This window comes from Podarcis vaucheri, assembly GCF_965113315.1.
Source record: "Podarcis vaucheri genome assembly, chromosome: 12".
NCBI lineage: Eukaryota > Metazoa > Chordata > Lepidosauria > Squamata > Lacertidae > Podarcis > Podarcis vaucheri.
The window spans coordinates 31650535-31668321 of record NC_138750.1 but is presented as its reverse complement, the minus strand read 5'-3'; the positions used below and the strand labels follow the sequence as shown (position 1 = coordinate 31668321).

The 17787-nt window shown below is 44.9% G+C and overlaps 1 protein-coding gene and 1 long non-coding RNA gene across 6 annotated transcripts in view; one reads left to right on the top strand and one right to left on the bottom strand.

Annotated features, from left to right (window-relative positions):
• Positions 1–620, bottom strand: part of LOC309515814 — a 17164-nt gene extending 16544 nt beyond the window's left edge. The window contains exon 1 of one of the 5 annotated variants that reach the window (XR_014212653.1): positions 517–620. This is a non-coding gene — a long non-coding RNA (uncharacterized lncRNA). The other 4 variants (XR_014212654.1, XR_014212655.1, XR_014212656.1 and 1 more) reach the window with 4 other exon arrangements.
• Positions 621–17787, top strand: TSPAN13 (tetraspanin 13). Its single transcript, XM_082194022.1, has 6 exons — positions 621–892; positions 9723–9890; positions 12062–12142; positions 14564–14677; positions 15038–15148; positions 16383–17787. The coding sequence occupies exons 1-6, from the start codon at positions 830–832 to the stop codon at positions 16455–16457; spliced, it is 612 nt and encodes a 203-aa protein (XP_082050148.1). The 5' UTR covers positions 621–829; the 3' UTR covers positions 16458–17787.

Genomic DNA, 17787 nt, shown 5'->3' with positions numbered 1-17787 from the left:
ATACTTCAAACAATGGTCCAGATAGCTATTGGGATGCACTTATTCCTTATGAAAGAACACAGAGACCCATACGATTTCCTGAAGGCTGATTGACTGACTGATTGATTAGATTGCACACAACCAAAGGTGATTGATTAGAACAGCTGGTAGGCAACTGATTGGAGTAGCTAACCTGGTGGCCTCCAGATGTTATTGGATTCCATCCCATCCCCACTGACTATTGGACCTGGAGCCCACCACCACCTGGAGCCCACCACGTTGGCCTTCCACCGTGGTGGATCACTGGAAACCCACGAACCAGCAGAAAATGGCGCAAAGCTCTTTTTGACGCCGGTGCTCTTAGCTGCTCCCTCCTCTCCTGGAACAACCAAAAATGGGCGTGCGCCTGTTTGGCTTACGGGGCGCCTCTGGCTCTCCCATTTCCTCGCGCGCAGCCACGATCGAGGCCCCCCCTCCCTTCCCGGATCTCGGCCCCCGCCGGGTCAGCGGGCCGGGCGCCTATTTGCATATTTTTACCTTTGTCTCCTCCGGCCAGCCAATGGGCGCGCGCGGCTGCTGCTCCTGGCCCGGCCCCCTCGAGCTTCCCATAGCTGGTGCAGCCGCCGCTTCTTCCAGCTCGCTGGGAAACAGGGGCTTCTCCGCCGCCCTCGCCGCGTCTGATCCTTTCTGCCAGGAGCGTGCGATCCTCCGGCAGCTGAGGACCGCTCCTCAGATAGCCAAAGAGGGGGCTGGGGTAGAGTAGATCCACACCCCACACCCCCAGCTATTGAAATCTACTCGATCGGCAGGCGATCGCCGCAGTAGCGGCGGCCACAAGCGCAGAGGCGCGATGGTTTGCGGCGGCTTCTCCTGCTCCAAGAACTGCCTGTGCGCCCTCAACCTGCTCTATACGGTGAGTGGAGGCGCACGTCGGGGGGAGCCGGGCGGGGCGCGCCTCCCTGGCCCACGCGGGGAGCCTGGCGCGCCTCTTTTCCCTCGCCGCCCGGAGGCAATCGGCCCCACCTCTCCCTTTCTCCGGTGGGTCGGGCAAGGGCCACCTTTGAGGCCTGGGCGGTCGCCAAGCGGAGCCTTCCGAGTTGGCCTGGGAAACCCGGTAGCCAACGGCCCCTGAAAAGCCGCCCGGCCCCTTAGGCGCGCCGGCTGCACCTGTTGGGGTGAGGCGGAGGAAGGGGGCAGCTTGCAATCCGCTCCGGGAAGCGCCTCCCTTTCTCCGTCTTGACGCCGGTGTAAAGGGCTGCGTGGCCACAAGCCTGTTTTTTGGGGGGTGGGGTGGGGTTCCCTTTTCCGGAAGCGAACTCCTCGCTTGGTTTTTTTTGGGTGGCGCTGACATTTCCCCCATCGAGGTTGCCCACCTTGCCCCTATGCAGTTAACACGACTGCAGAGCAGGCAGTAATAATTCAGCGTGGTCTCTCCCCCTCCCAAGAGTGGGGGAAGCTTCACTTGTTGAGCTTCTGCCTGCTAGTCATCGGTTTCCAGGAACAAGCAGACACCTGCCAGGAGAAAATGGCAAAAGGGGTGCGGTGGGTCATATTGAGCTGGAAAATCTTCCATGACGTAGCCTTATATTAAAAAAAAGAACTGGGCCAGGCAGCAGGTAAACTCTAAATCTACCTTTCCCCCTTAGATCTTACCCTTTACATGCCATGTTTACTACACCTGCCAGGTGAGGAAGTCAATTCTGCCCGTGAAGCTTATAAACTCCCTAGTTTCCAAGGTGCTGCAGGATGTTAGCTGCAATCCTTTCTAGCACTTACCTGGGAGTAAATTTCACTGAACTGGATGGAACTGAGTAGACATTGTGCTGCCTGCCTTGCTTTTCCCCTTTTGTTTTGTTGTTGCAAAATAGTAACGTATCAATACTACGGAAAATGGTCTCTTACATTTCTGATTACGTTGATATATTTTTTTGAATGCCACAGGCTTTATTAATCTCTTGAACCTATTTTTCGTATTCAATCCCTTTCACTTTAAAACACATAAAGAGAAGTAATTTCCTCCTCAGTTTAGGTGTTGTGCTTTTGTTTAGGAAGCTTGCCTATAAGCCATGTGATCACAGCTTTTATTCTTTGTTTCCCTGATGTGGCAGCAATGAACTCTTTAATCTGTTTAAGATGCCCTGTATCTCTGTGTTTTGACTAGGATTGTAGGTTGGACAAAACTTTTGTTCGTTTAAAAAAAAACCAAAACTGCTGGTATGTATCCCCAAGCACAATTATTTGAAAGTGAGCTCCACTGAAATCAGTGGAAGCTACATCTGGCTAACTGAGCCAGAAGTAGGAACCTATGGCACTTAAGTGGGCCAGAATTACTTTACTTTACAAAATGCTTTACAGTCTTTGCTGTTACTTCATATAGTGCCGGGGTCTCCAAGATGGTGCCCATGGGCACAACAGCCACCTCAGACACTGTTTCTTCTGTAAAATGGGTATTTTGAGCTGCCAGTGGAAGTTCCTTAAGCTTCTAAATATGTATCCAGCCCCCAAAAGACTGAGGACTGCTATAGCACAACAGTAATTTAGGACTGAACAGAATTAATCAGTCATTATTATTTTCTAGGAAAAAATGGTGCTGGTACTTACAGCAAGTGCCATACTTTTAACATTTGAAGGAAAAGGTGCTGGTACTACTTACCTCTGAGTATGCCCCCCCCACTCCCACCCAAAAGCACTGGAATTAGGGCACAGACCATATCAAAATAGAACAGGATAAAATACTGTACAACATGATATCCACCTGGAAGTGAAACATGTTTAAACAGTTAACCTACAGAAATTGCTGTTGCAAAATGTGACACTGGGTCATATGTAGCTTAAATGACTTTAAAATGGCGCTGAAAAAAATGTTTTTGTTTCCTGATTCGTCGGGAATATTTGATGCTATGGAGTAACGGGGGGGACGGGACTTTTGTTTCATTGCTTTTCACTGCTGCCAATCAAGAGGGACCGGTATACAGTAGGTATACATTCGGCGCCCCCCAGAATTCGACACCTGGGTGCCCTGCACCCTTTGCACCCCTAAGTAAAGACGGCCCTGTAAAATATGATGGTTACCTTTGGGAAACGATATTAGTCCTGCAATGCAGTAACATCACTTTCTGAATTGCATCCTAAAAAAACAAGCTCAAGCATTGTTACCCTAGAGAATAATACTGCTTCAAGTCTTCCCATGTTTACACTTACCAGCATCAGTCATGGTCAAGAGAGAGGTACCCCTAGACCTGGAGCAATGCCAATGTTTGTAGCTTTAAAAAGAAAAAAAAGAAAAACTTTAAAGGAAAAGAACTAAAAGGAAAATCCAAAAGGAACCAAACTAAAAAGGGAAAGCTGAAAGGAAATGGAAAAGTTAAGGCAGTGCATAATCCTGAGAGTCTGAGAGGAAGCATACTGACAACTGAGTTGGAGGGGGAATAGAATGAAGTGGCGGGAAAGAAAGGAGGCAAAAAAGATATGTAGAAAGAATCATCACATTGTTTGCATAGGTCTTTCCTTGGTCCACACTGAAAAATGTCCCCAGGGACAGAGCAGAGTTCACCATAGACATTGATGGACATATCCAAGATTTTGATGTAACTGGTAGACTTCTTCCCCCTCAGGGTGGGGGGAAGCCAAAATAGAACAGAGGAGACAGTCACCTAAAAATATGCCAGTGAGACTTTAGAGCAGTCTTTCTCAACCTTGAGTCCCCAGGTGTCCCCTAGCTAGCAGGACCCAGTGGTCAGGGATGAAGGCAAACAATATCTGGGGACCCAAGGTTGAGAAAGGCTGCCTTAGAGTGTTAAGTGGTATGAGATGCTGACTGACTGGAGGAGTAGAGGAAAGCCTGGGGTGGATACAATGGAGCAGGATCTCACCTGTGCTATTAGAAAAAGAAAAAGCTGATTATGCTATGTCAGCCAGGGGTGTATCCCTTCCAAGGACATTCTTCGTAATATGTCAAAAGCTACACCGTATACTACATCCTGACACAAACATGTGAGAACATCACGGATACATGTGTGTGATTTGGACACTGTGGGCAAGGATGTAACCATGGCAAAGGTGCATAACTTGCCATGTAATGTGTGGAACATCTCTGGGTCTGGCCGTTCGTCATCTGCTGCGCATTTAATTACGGGACGTATAAGTTTCACCTGTCAGCTCAGTTTGATTATCTGCCTTTATGTACCACTTGGAGCAGGGAACTGGAGTAGGCAGGGGAACAAGATCAAGGAGACTGGTAAACAAGGTGTTTGAATAATGCTGGACTCCGGAGAGCTATTTAAGGATTTCCAAGGGATTACTGCAGCCATTTGAGGTTAAAATTTGATACTGGTTAAAAATCCGGACGCTTGAGTAGTTTTTGAAATTAATTAACTAGAAGAATCGCGGCATTCTTTATAGCACTCAGGGTGGCCTGCAATAATGTAAATGATAATATCAGGTTGTGCTGGAGCAGCTCTGTTGGTTAGAGCATGGTGCTGGTAACGCCAAGGTTGCAGGTTCGATCCCCGTGTGGGACAGCTGCATATTCCTGCATTGCAGGGGGTTGGACTACTAGATGATCCACAGGGTCCCTTCCAACTCTAGGATTCTATGATGAAATGCTGGGAGGAAAATAAAACAACACTACAATTAAACAACGGAAGAGCAATAACTTTGTTATCTGCTGTACCTGTCTGCCTAAAAACAGGATGGGGTGGGTGGGTGGGTGGTATCGATCCCTTGAAAAGATCTTAACAGGGTGTGTTAAATGTCTGCAGGAATACACTCCTGAGGGAGTCCCACTATCTTGGCGGGGGCACAGAGAAAGCCCTCTGCTGTGTCCAGTTGTGCAAGGGTGGGGAATCTTTGACTGAAGGACCCCTCCAGGCCTTTGGAACTGGCCCATGGGACTCTCTAGGCCTTGCGTCCTCCCAGGCCACGCTCCTCATAAACCCTCAAGTGCTTTTGCCTGGCTGGAATGTGTCCTTGAACTGCGAAGTGTATCTAGAAGCTCCTGACTTTTGCATGGGCGGAATGTAGCTTTCCGTCCAAGGGTGAGTCACATCCTTTGCTCTGCCCCTGTTTACTTTTCACCCAGCCTACTTTTGCTTCTGGCCCTGCCTGCCACACTGGCAGGTCCCCCACCCCCCGCTCCAACTCCCCCAGAAGGTTTTCATGGGGGATTGTGACCCTCTGACCTAAAAATGTCAGTCCCCTCCCTGCAGTTGTGCTTCAAAAAAACAACAACAAAAACACTAGTCTGCTCAACAGCTCTTACAGAGTAAACAGGCTTGTATGGCAGAATAATCATATATAAGTAGTGTTTTACCTTCACAACACTAGGTTAGGCTCATATATACGGACTGTATGTGAGGAGCCATCATTCAGTGGGTAGAGGACCATGCTTTGCATGCTGAAAATGGCTGGAGTGGGATGGGGGAATCAGGTAATAGGTGATGGGAAGGAATCACTAGCACAGGCACCCCCAAACTTGGCCTTCCAGATGTTTTGGGACTACAGTTCCCATCATCCCTGACCACTGGTCCTGTTAGAAGAGGAGTTTGGATTTGATATCCCTCTTTATCACTACCCAAAGGAGTCTCAAAGTGGCTAACATTCTCCTTTCCCTTCCTCCCCCACAACAAACACTCTGTGAGGTGAGTGGGGCTGAGAGACTTCAGAGAAGTGTGACTAGCCCAAGGTCACCAAGCAGCTGCATGTGGAGGAGCGGAGACGCGAACCTGGTTCCCCAGATTACGAGACTACTGCTCTTAACCACTACACCACACTGGCTAGGGATGATGGGAGTTGTAGTCCCAAAACATCTGGAGGGCCGAGTTTGGGGGTGCCTGCACTAGCAGATGTTCTCCAGAGTCTTGGAGTCTGTAATACAGGGCTACATGGATAAAGAGCCTGACCTGAAATAGGGACCTCTCTAATTTCTGTGGTAATATTGTGAGCTTTGTATCTGAATTGGCTGAGTATGAGTTGTATCCTTTTCAAGGCACCCCAGAATGCACCTCATGGAGAGGTCCCTGCTTCATTGGTGCCCTTTGGAACATGGATGCTCTGCACAGCTGCTTTGGGTGCTTGTACCTAATTTCTAGTTCTGGTTACTTAACACCCGACTTTTGTTGGCTTTACTGCTGAGAGTCAAGCCCTTTAAAAAAGAACCATTTATTATGACTTTACATATCAAAGAAAAACAAATGAAGAAACAAAACTCAGAGCTTATATACACCTATTTGGTTACTGCAAATGTAAGAGAAAAACATGTAGCTGACAGAAAATGTTTCACAAATGTACAGGCCGCAACACACACAAAAACAGACACTAAGTGAAACAATTGGGGAACTATCATAGAAGTACTCTACCAGCCAAACGTAAAAAGAAGAAAATTAACTCAGTCCTCCTATAATATCACTGCATAAGCCCCACACGAGTTGATGAAGGAAGTCCTAATCATGCTCTTTCTCCAAAACAATAAATTAAACTAACCATTGTACATGAACACACACAAACATTTTTTCCTCTGCTTGCATTCTTCCCCTCAGCTGGCAAGTAAGTTTTTCCATAAGGGTCAGGGTCAAGCCTTTCTGATGTAGTTGCTGCACCCGCAGCCTCAATTTGATTGGAACATGGCATAGACCTGCTAGTTTCCTTGAGGAAGCTTCTGTTGTGATGTAACATAATAGCCACTCTGCCCACGGACAGGTGGAACATTTGGTATCAATAATGGATTGAGCTAAACCAGGCATGTCTAAAGTCTGTTTCGGGGCCCTAATCCTGCTTCCACGCCCCTTTACTTCATCAAATCTGGCCCTCTTTGAAAAAAAATTGGACACCACTGAACTAAACCATTCCTTCCTTTAGGCAAAGCGGGTAGGGGCACATTCGTGACTGCCTTGCACAACTGGATAAGTGGTTTAGGCAAATTTTTAGAGCGGGGACGGAGAATGGTTTTCAGCCAGAAGGCCACATTTCCTTCTTGGCAACCTTTCAAGGACCACATGTCAGTGAGTGCCAGAGGCAAAAATGTGCCGAGAAACCAATGTAAATATTACCTTTATACGGTAGACTAGTTTCTATGCACATTCTCACATCCCTCTCTGTCCAGGAAAGCAAGAAATCATTAGTGTTTTGGTACACATTTCAGTCAGAGGGGAAAACACAGGGTGTGAAGCAGAGCAGGGGGGATTTGTGGCCTGAGGAGACTTCTGAGGGTCCCATTCAGCCTCCAGCTCTTGCCGTTCCCTGCCACTGCTTCAGACGGTTGCAGATTTCATATTTTGCTAGCTTATGTTGCAAGAAAGATGTTTCCAATAAGTGTTTGTTGCTTATTTAGGCTGTGGTCCTATGCTTGGGAGTGTGTTGTTGAAGACAGTACCCATTTACTTGAGAGTAAGCCACCCTTGAATTCAGTAGGGTTTCCTGCAGCATCAGTATGCATAGGATTGCCCTGTAAGAATCACCAAATCTCCAATTTTGTTATCAAGTGGTGAGCATGTTACTCAAGAGACTGAATGGTTCTTCTTGGCTTTTATTTTGGAAGCTTGGGGACCGTTTTACCAATTTTGCTTTAAAAGAATTAATTCTTGCACAGAAATCACTGGGAGCTTTCAAAGGCGATGTGATAGGTGAATGCAAAAAATGTGACTGCTGTTCACGTTTGTATATTTACGCTCCTAATGGAGTATACAGCAAGAAGCCCTCGTTCCTTTCTTTGGTAACACCATGATAAATGTAGGCCCCTCCCTTCATAAATGATTTTTGACTTCATGGGATGTTTTGATATGCCAGACAATAAGTAGTTAGCAATATTTGTGCAATCAACCAACATCTCAACCTGCTTGGCATATCTCGTAGAAGATATGTGAGCTACACCAAAGGCCCTTGCAATAACTCCTATAACTTAGAAGGTGCATGGATGACTCAAGCCTGCTTCACAAGATGGCCCTGATGATCAATGGAAAAATACAATGGGAACTATTGGATTCTGGCTTCTTTCGAAAGTTGATGGTTCCTGTTTTTGTGAATTGCATTAGCAGACTTTCTTGTTTAGAGTACTGGAGGAAATCATGACTGGTTTGGGAAGAACCTTCTTTGAAAATCGAAACCTTGCAACTTATGTTGCAGTCCAGTCTCTTTCATTTGCTAGGTAAACCTTCAAACTTCAGATACTTCTGCAAGATAAATTCTTGGCCTTCTCAGTTCACTGCTATCTAATGTTGCCTTCACTTCTCCCACATTATAGCAGAGACTTAGGTGGCTCAAACTTACTGTGGTTTACGGAAACACAGGAAAGGCAGGAGCTTCCTGCATATAAAACATGACCTTGCAAGCTGACCTAGCTGACCCTAATCTTCCACTTCAAAATGTCATCCAGAACAGGAAAAACAGCTGTATCCCCAAGGTTTTCAAACTTGCTTTGATCAAATTCAGACAAGAAGGGCTTGGTGAGAGTAAAAAGCTGTCTTCCTATTAACAATATTGGATGCACTCTTCCCAGCAAATGACGTCTCTTGGGTCAAGTCTTCATCTCACAGCCTCCTGTGTCAGCAATATAGAGAATGCTGAAGATAACACGTTGGCAGCTCAGTCTGCAGTTACGCTTCTGTGGTGTGAGATTTCTCAAGCCGTTTGAACAGCCGAGGATCGCAATTAATTTCCTGTGCGACTTAATTGTTGTGAATTTAAAGCACTTCTCTTCACTTGCTCATGGGTGTTGAAACAATGCACCTAACAAATCAACAACATATTATTCATCCTTCTGGGTCATTACACAACGGCCTGGTCTGACCTCCTAGTAGAATATTTCCAAGAATGTTATAGGACTGATACCTGCCCATGAGAAAAAAACTCCCTATTTGTAGGCGCTGGTGACTTGAAAGAACTCATCCCAGCTGGCAAAAAGTCTGTTTTGCTTGGAGTAACAATCTTTTCCTGGTTGTTTGGGACTAGTAGAAGGAAATTCATAATGGAAGCTCCATGGAAGTAAAACTTGTATAAAAGGAAAATGGACATGAAAGCTATTTTCCTTCCATCCACCGCTCCTCCATGTGCCCCCCCATTCTTCCTCTCTTTAAAAACACACACACCAAAACTTTCACTTAAAGTTTTCAACATGAGCTAAGCAAGCCAATCCTTGGCTTGATAATTTTATTCTATTTCTTTCTTTATTTCATAAAATTTATATACCAGTTGATTGTTTTAAAAAACAAAAAACCTCAGAGCAGGACAAAACAATGACATTATCAGTAAAAAAACACAAGCCCAGTTAAAAACAGCTATTTAAAACACTTTAAAAACAAGCAAACTCCACAGTAAGCTAAAATCCAGATTAAAGCACCTGTTATCATTCTACGTATCTGGATAGGCTTGCAAAAAAAGAGAAGTTTTTTGCAGGCACTACAAAGAAGTGCTGTGAAGGCGCCTGCCTGCTGTCAATAGGCAGGGAGTTCCAGAGGTCAATTTTGTACAGATGCGGAGTGAGTATTACATGCCACTGTTCTGCAGTGTGGAGCAGTCGAGTGGGTATATATGGGGTGATGTGATCTTGCAGGGAAACTGATCCCAAAATATTAAGGTCCCAAATTATATTAAAGGTAAGACTTTGAACTCAGTAGTAAGTTTCAGCGAGCTCCATGGGACTAATTGCAATATGCATGGATTTCATCTTTATATCTTTATATCTTTCTCTCTTTTTTGCTTTTTAGGAAATCCTAGTAATCCTTTTTCTCTCTCTCTCGCTTTCCTTCCAGTTGGTGAGCCTGCTGCTGATTGGAATTGCAGCATGGGGCATTGGTTTTGGCCTCATCTCCAGCTTTCGGGTGGTTGGAGTAGTCATTGCTGTGGGGATATTTCTCTTCCTGATTGCTCTGGTGGGGTTGATCGGCGCCATCAAACACCACCAGGTGTTGCTCTTCTTCGTATCCTTCGACCTGGGCAGTTTTTCTAACACACGACCCATTTTCCACGGAGCTATTTGTAACCCTATTTCCCCCCTTTATCTGCCTCGGCGACTCCTTGCATTGCAGCTCAGTCTAAATGCGCAGAGTCGCCTAAAGCACAAGGAACATTGATCACATGGTTGGCCCTTGACCCAGTTTTGACATTTTTATTCCCCCCCCCAAAAAAAAAGCTGTTTCGTAAAGCAAACAGTTCTCCATCTATAAATGGGTCACAAGACGGTGGTGGTACAACTGGTTTCCTTGAAATAGTTACAGATCACCGATAAGGAATGCCAGCTTGTTTTCTGGGCTTTCTGAAGCAATTTTATACCTTATGCTTCCTGCAGCAATCCTGTTTTCTTCTAGAAGGCAGCGCTGCTTATGTCATGCACAAGATTGTAGGGTGCATACTTAGAAGCCCAGCGAGAGAAGAATTCTTGAACATGGGAGACCTGCTTGCCCTTTCCCAGCTGCCTAAAAGCCCTGCTTGAATTACTTACCTAGCTGCTTCCCAGCTGGAATAGATTTATCATGTACATATACTGGCTATGGCATGATCTGTCCACTGTTAGACTTTTCATCCATGCATTTCCTCCCTACAGAAAGTGCATTTAGACTTGCAAGTGTCCAGTGTATGCCTAAAATTAACATTTAAAGCCGCCTCTGAGATAGTTTCGGAGTTAGTGACAAGGGACAGGGACTTTTTGGTTGTGACCTTCTACTTGGGGAATAATTTTTCCAGTGAAACCCACCTGGTGCCAACATTCCTATCTTTTCAGCACCAAATTAAGACATTCCTCTGCTTAGATGTGATGGGCTGTTCATTATTAACTACCAGCTTCTAATGGACTTTGGTTATTAATTATGTATTGTGCTGATATTGATTGTGCCAACCTTCATGGGGCAAGGTGTGTTTGTAGTTTGTGTCTGCATAATACGAATTAATTGTTTTTGTTTTTATTGCCTTGCTCTAAATTTTGGATGTTTTATACTTTTGTAAGTTGCGATGTCTGGGGTTTTTTTAAAAATCACATGAGAAATATGATGATAAATGTTAATATTAATTATATATTTTTATTAATAAGAGTTTTCAGCAAATGTTTAAAAGTTGAAACAGAAGGCACCTGATGAATCTCTGTTAGCACAGTATTCCCCAATACAGTGGTACCTCGGGTTACATACACTTCAGGTTACAGACTCTGCTAACCCAGAAATATTACCTCGGGTTAAGAACTTTGCTTCAGGATGAGAACAGAAATCGTGCTCCGGTGGCATGGCATCAGCAGGAGGCCCCATTAGCTAAAGTGCTTCAGGTTAAGAAGAGTTTCAGGTTAAGATCAGACCTCCGGAACGAATTAAGTACTTAACCCAAGGTACCACTGTATCAGGTCTGAGACATGAAGAACTCTCTTTCTTTGTCATCGGGAAATGAGCTTCCACCAATCTGGGTAACAGCCAGTGATCCTCCTGCAGATGATTCTGTAGTTGGGAAGAAAAGTGGTTACTCACTAAAATCCTTCAGGTTACAATCCCAGATTCACTTACTTGGGGGTAAGTCCCATTGAACTTGCACTCAGTGGGGCTTACTTCTGAGTAGACATGCACAGAATGGCTCATCTGACTGCTGCCAGCCTTTTGGAGAGAATGTCAGTGGAGAGTTTCCCCCATACACCATCCCACCCTTTCTTTGATGAGAAACAAAAGACCTTTTTTCTGCTTTAAAATGATTGATGGGTAATAAACCCCGCCCTCCATTGCATTTGTGTCATGTGGGGGCTTAGCAAAGGCACTTCCAGTAATGAGGCTTAGGAATGCCACTTGTCAGTAGAGGTAATATGAAGAAATGATTGAACCAAGATTGATTAAAGAGCAACTTGATCCAAGGCAGGCAGACTGGCAGGCTGGTCAATCAACCAAAACAGAGAATAGTCTAGAGTAGTTTGTTTCTGATTCTCACCCTTAATGGCACCAGAAAAAAATCCTCTTGTCTGTGATGATTACCTTACTTTACTTCTTGATTGGACTCCATCTCTTCCAAGCCAAGAGAGCCTAGTTTCTTGGCTAAAGAACCCCATTTTGTGCATACAGTTAACATTGCATTTTCATGAACGATACACATGATCTTGTTGACCTTAACTACATAACTTCAGTATATGATTATTCTCTTGCTAGTGTTTATTATACAGTTTTCGGTCTCCTGTGCTTGTTTGACATTGAACAAGGAACAGCAGGTAAGAGATGGCTTGTGACTTCTTTGCCTAAAACTGCTCATAGCCGTGGCTAAATCTGTGTGCTGCTTTTCCATATAGAAGCGCCTAGAGTTTCTTGCAACAGGGCAAGAACAGGAATATGTGTCATTGCTAGAAATAATCTTGTAACTATTCAATTCAAAACAAACAGAGCAATCAAAACAGTTTTTCTCTAGTAGCATTTAAAATTTGTTACAGAGTAGGCAAGTGCAGTCATTAAAACTTATTGTCCACTGATAAGATCAAGCTTCAGTTATATAAGCCTGAGATACTGGGCAGTGGGTGGCGCTCGCTGTGGTCTAAACCACTGAGCCTCTTGGGCTTGCCGATTAGAAGGTCGGCGGTTCGAATCCCTGTGACGGGGTGTGCTCCCGTTGCTCTGTCCCAGCTCCTGCCAACCTAGCAGTTCGAAAGCACATCAGTGCAAGTAGATAAATAGGTCCCACTGTGATGGGAAGGTAAATGGCGTTTCCATGTGCTCTGGCTTCCATCACGGTGTTCCATTGCACCAGAAGTGGTTTAGTCATGCTGGCCACATGACCCGGAAAGCTGTCTGTGGACAAAAGCCAGGTTCCTCAGCCTGCAAGCGAGATGAGTGCCGCAACCCCATAGTTACCTTTGACTTAACTTAACCGTCCAGGGGTCCTTTACCAATGCCCTTTATACTATAGTTTAGTATAGCATAAAAAGGTAAATGACCACTGATGGTTAAGTCCAGTCATAAACAACTCTGGGGTTGTGGCGCTTATCTCGTTTTACTGGCCGAGGGACCCGGCGTTTGTCTATAGACAGTTTTTCTGGGTCATGTGGCCAGCACAACTAAACTGCTTCTAGCAAAACCAGAGCAGCGCACAGAAATGCCATTTACCTTCCTGCCACAGTGGTACCTATTTATCTACTTGCACTTTGGTGTGCTTTCAAACTTTGAGGTTGGCAGGAGCTGGGACTGAGCAACAGGAGCTCATCCCGTTGCGGGGATTCGAACCGCCGACCTACTGATCAGCAAGCCCAAGGCTCAGTGGCTTAGACCACAGCGCCACCCGTGCCCCTCTAGTATAGTATAGTACAGATTAACCAACAGTATAACCAGTTACCAGCCCCATGCAAGGGCCAAGACAGGAGCTAGTAGTTGGGTTTCTTACAGCTGTTATGGGATGATGGTTGGTCAGCTAACTACTTTGCTCTCTTGCTCTGTATGTCTTTCCTTCCTCCTGTGCTTGTGTTGTGGACATCATGAGGCCAGCTTTAAAGCTTGCCCATTAACCCTCCTCCATCTTCCTGAGACGGGCCATCTGCATCTGTCCCTGAAGAAAAGAATGGTCCCCTTTCCCAGCAGGCAGATACATGGAGCTCCACAGCCACTGTCATATATCGCCCTCTCTCACACACATATATGAACTGTCACAGCTGACACTTATTCCTCCACCCATTACCACTGATGGCTGAATGCTCTGTGTGCCACTTGGAAGCTACAGAGGGTCCAGGAATTTTCAATAGCTGCCACACACTTAGGTATGGCCCAAGCCTCACACCCATCATACCAGCCATCAAGTTAACCAGTCTGACGCTTCCATGTCAATCTGACCCTCCTTCAAGAAGAAGGATCTGATTTTGTCTTCCTTCACATCTAAATTATGGGTTCCTCTACTTGCAGATTAACTGCCCCAAACAGAGATTGGGATGTGTACAACTTGAGAGATCTAAATATCTGCTCTGTTAACCTAATATCTTTAAGGATTTTTGCATAGAGAGTTGGAAGTGGCTTCTGCACGTAGCGCTGTTTATTCTACTGGTTTTTGCCACAACGACTCAGGAAAGTGATTTTGCAATTGTCATAGAAAGCTCATTGAAAAGACCAACATGAGTGTGCTGTAGCCAGGAAAGTAGTAATGCAAAGAACTGCCAGATAATCGAAAACAGCCCATTTACTAGCACATGGCAGAAGTTTAAAGGTTGTGTAACAGAGGAATCCCAGTGCAACAGTTGCACTAGTGGAAGCTTGTTGCACAACAGCTCTTTTGTGCAATCTGTTGTGTGACAACCTTTGGTAGTGTGCTTGCAATTTGCTTTGCACGACAGTGTTCCACCAGTGCAACGTGTATACCACAAAGGGACTTTAACTTATCACTACGGTGGATACAACCCTAAGTCCCAGGTGGTCAAAGGCATATAAAGATAGGAGTGAAGATAGGAGTGAATGGCTGTGCGCTTCATAAAGCTACAGGGAAACATGAATTTCTTCTGTGTGGTTAGTTCAGATAAAATGTCCAATCTGGAACAATGGTGATAGTGCCAACACATCTCACTATACAACCATGCTGGGGAATAAGAACTGTCATGTCAAATGGTTGACAAAGAAAGGGTACCCCCCCCCCTTCTAAATAACTTCTTTATGTATTCTAGAGCAAGCTTCTAGAAGTTGGGTGGAACAACACAAACAATGCCAAGCAGGATATCGAGAGGAATCTAAACTGTTGCGGATTCAATAATGTCAGTGAAGCGGACACATGCTTGGCTGTGAGTAAACAACTCTGTTCCATTTTCCACTCCAAAGCCTGTTTTTAGAAGTACTGGGCAGCTAACTCTTATCAAGTATCCACAGTTGCCTGTCTTTGAAAGAAATAATTTGCTTACCTTGCATGTGAGGTACCTGCATTTTATTGGAGTTTAATCACACCTAGAGGGTTTTTATAACTTTCATAACCTTGAGACACTAGTTGCGAATTTTGGCCATTAAATTAGCAGCACCACGAGGGTTTTTTTTTTTTTTTTGAGGGGAAGGACATAAATTAGAAGTATCCCTTGTATAAGGAAAATGATCTTGATGCGTAAGGATATATGACATCTTAAGTGTATTTAATCTTTGCTTCATTACAGAGCTGTGTTAAGCTACAGTCATGTCACCCATGTGCACCAATAATCAAAGAATACTCTGGGATGGTGTTGAGATTCGTAGGAGGCATTGGACTCTTCTTTAGTTTCACGGAGGTAAGAAAAACACGGCTTTTGCTTTGTAAAAAGCAACAAGGTTTTTGGGGAGAAGCCTTCAGTGCTAAATGTCTGACGTAAAATAATTGCAAGCACTCAAATCATTGCTGCGGGTTTCTGTGGTGGCAAAATTGTCATTTCCCGTATTTTTTGCTCCATAGGGTGCACTGGACCAGAGGGCGCACCTAGTTTTTAGGGGGCGGGGAAATCAAGAAAAAAAATCTTATTTCCCCTCAGCCCCAAAGAGCAGCGTATAGGCTAAAGCAGCCATAGCCCCGTGCAGCTTCTCCCTGCTGGAGGGGTTGCGCGCGGCTGTGTCACAAGCCAAGGCAGACAGCGGGTTGGATCCCACTGGCTGTTTCGGCTTCCTCTATAGCCCCACGCAACCTCTCCCTGCTGGGAGAGGCTGCGCGGGGCTAAAGAAGCCATAGCCACGTGCAGCCTCTCCCTGCCGGAGGAGCTGCGCGGGGCTATCCCTGAAGCCTGAAGAGTGAGAGGGGTCGGTGTGCACCGACGCCTCTCGCTCTCCAGGCTTCAGCGAAAGCATCGCGAAGCCTTTGGAGCTTTTGGGAGGCTTAGCGTTGGTATCGCTGAAGCCAAGGAGCTTGCATTCGCTCCATAGGACGCACACACATTTCCCCTCAATTTTTGGAGGGGAAAAAGTGCATCGTATAGAGCAAAAAATACGGTAGTTGATCATTCAACTGATTATTGGTTTCTCAAGTAAGTTACCACTTGGGAAATAATAAGGGTATGCATTTTTTAAAAAATCTGAACTGTTTCTGAGGCATTGTTCATTCGTTGCTTCCATCTGCAATTTGACTCCCAAACCATTATGTGGAAACAAAATACAAACCACCACAACAAAACAAAGTAGGTCCATCAAGCTTGATGTCTACCATTATCTGCTCTATGTGAATACTTATACCGTAGATGTGCATAGAGCTCTTTCATGCAAGAGGAGTGTAGCCCAGTCAGATGGAGCTCCCTTCACACAGCAGCCAAGTACGCAGGCAGGCCCACCTCAGGGATTTGCCTCCCTTGCTCACTGTTTCAACACAACCAGATGGCGGTCTGGCCCCTACCTGGCCCCCCAGGACAGCTATGTTTACTATGTTTTGGCTACTTAGGTAAAATGTGGTGGTGGTAGGATATGGAACTTGAGAAGTTTACGATCCCCAACAAATGATTTATTTCCTCTCTTCTCTTCTCTCCCGCCCCTCCTTTTCTTCAGATCTTGGGTGTGTGGCTCACCTACAGATACAGGAACCAGAAGGATCCTCGGGCAAACCCTAGTGCATTTCTTTGACCTGGAAACTTTCTCGGGGGACTGAAAATTTCTTTTCCTGTGTTTTTAACCATGAATTCTCTACCAATTGGCTGCTTTCGACATCAGCCTCGGCCTTGTGCACTTGAGATAAGATGGCCTGCCTACAGCTGCTTCTCATCTTGGTTTTTCTTGTATTGCCCTTGGATTAACTGGCTTGGAATGTCACCTGTGCCCCTAATCAGAATCTGGATACTTTAGGAATGTGGGGGGGAGTTCTGTAGGAGCTCGTCTAATGTTACACTGCCCAACCCTGCATTCTGGTCTTTGACAATTGCTTGCTATTGCCTTCGGTGGGCAAAGAGGAGAAAAGAGATTTCTGATCTGTTTCGTCTGCCAGAAATTCCTTCTGAAAGATCAGTTTTGAATGCCCAAAGCTGTGTTATGAAACCTGATGTAAATTATGATGCTGTTGTTTCCAACTTTGGTATTATGGGGTGTTAAAAAAAACCCCACAACCACCACCCAATAACGTAGACGTCACGGGATGTAGAAAATCATTTCCCACCCTGTGTTCTGCTTCTCTCCTTGTTTTCATAGGCAATGTGAAAACCTGTGTACATTAGTTAGTGTTTTCCGTCTATTTCAGAATTGCCATGGAAACGTAGTGATTCCATTCCAGAGCCCTGTTTTGTCATTTCACTGCATTAATGGATTGTATGTGAGCTTCTTAATTCACTGCAACTCTGTATACACACACATGAACACACTGGATTGCAATGGCTCCTTGCCATTCAGAATGGTTAAAATTCATAATAGATTCTCCATTGACTTTAGAGTGTGGCACAAGGGTAGCCAATGTAGTGCGCTTCAGATGTACTGGATTACATCTCTCAACCCTGGCCATTGGCCCTTGGGCTGGTAGAAGGTGGAATCTGACAACATCAGGAGGGCAGCAGCTTGTTTACCCTTGATATAAAGCTTATCTTCAACATGCAACAAGTGATGATAAACGGAGAAATGAAACTTCATTGTATTACCCAATAACTTGCATTTGAATGACCTGTGTGTAGTTTAAAGTGGCTAAAAGAGAGAATAATGTTTAGTTAGCTTGTCACACTAAGAAAAACTAGTCTTGATGCCTAGAGTTCTCATATAAATTTAATCGGTGTAGTAAGTTAATTGTGATACTGCTGTTGGTCTTTAAATAATTATGCTCAGTCATTGCTATTTAAAATACTTTTACCGCACTCGGTATTTAAAATATTTGATCGTAAATGTGAATTAGAACATTACAAATATGTATCTTTGTAGCACATGGATAAAAAAAATAAAACTTTTTTTGGAAGTATGTTAAAAACAAACAAACAAA

Bases quoted from the DNA above. Each gene is read 5' to 3' on its own strand.
- TSPAN13 (XM_082194022.1), top strand. From the start codon at position 830: ATGGTTTGCGGCGGCTTCTCCTGCTCCAAGAACTGCCTGTGCGCCCTC. The intron at 893-9,722 runs GTGAGTGGAGGC...CTTTCCTTCCAG, and splicing joins CCCTCAACCTGCTCTATACG to TTGGTGAGCCTGCTGCTGAT. The intron at 14,678-15,037 runs GTGAGTAAACAA...GCTTCATTACAG, and splicing joins AAGCGGACACATGCTTGGCT to AGCTGTGTTAAGCTACAGTC.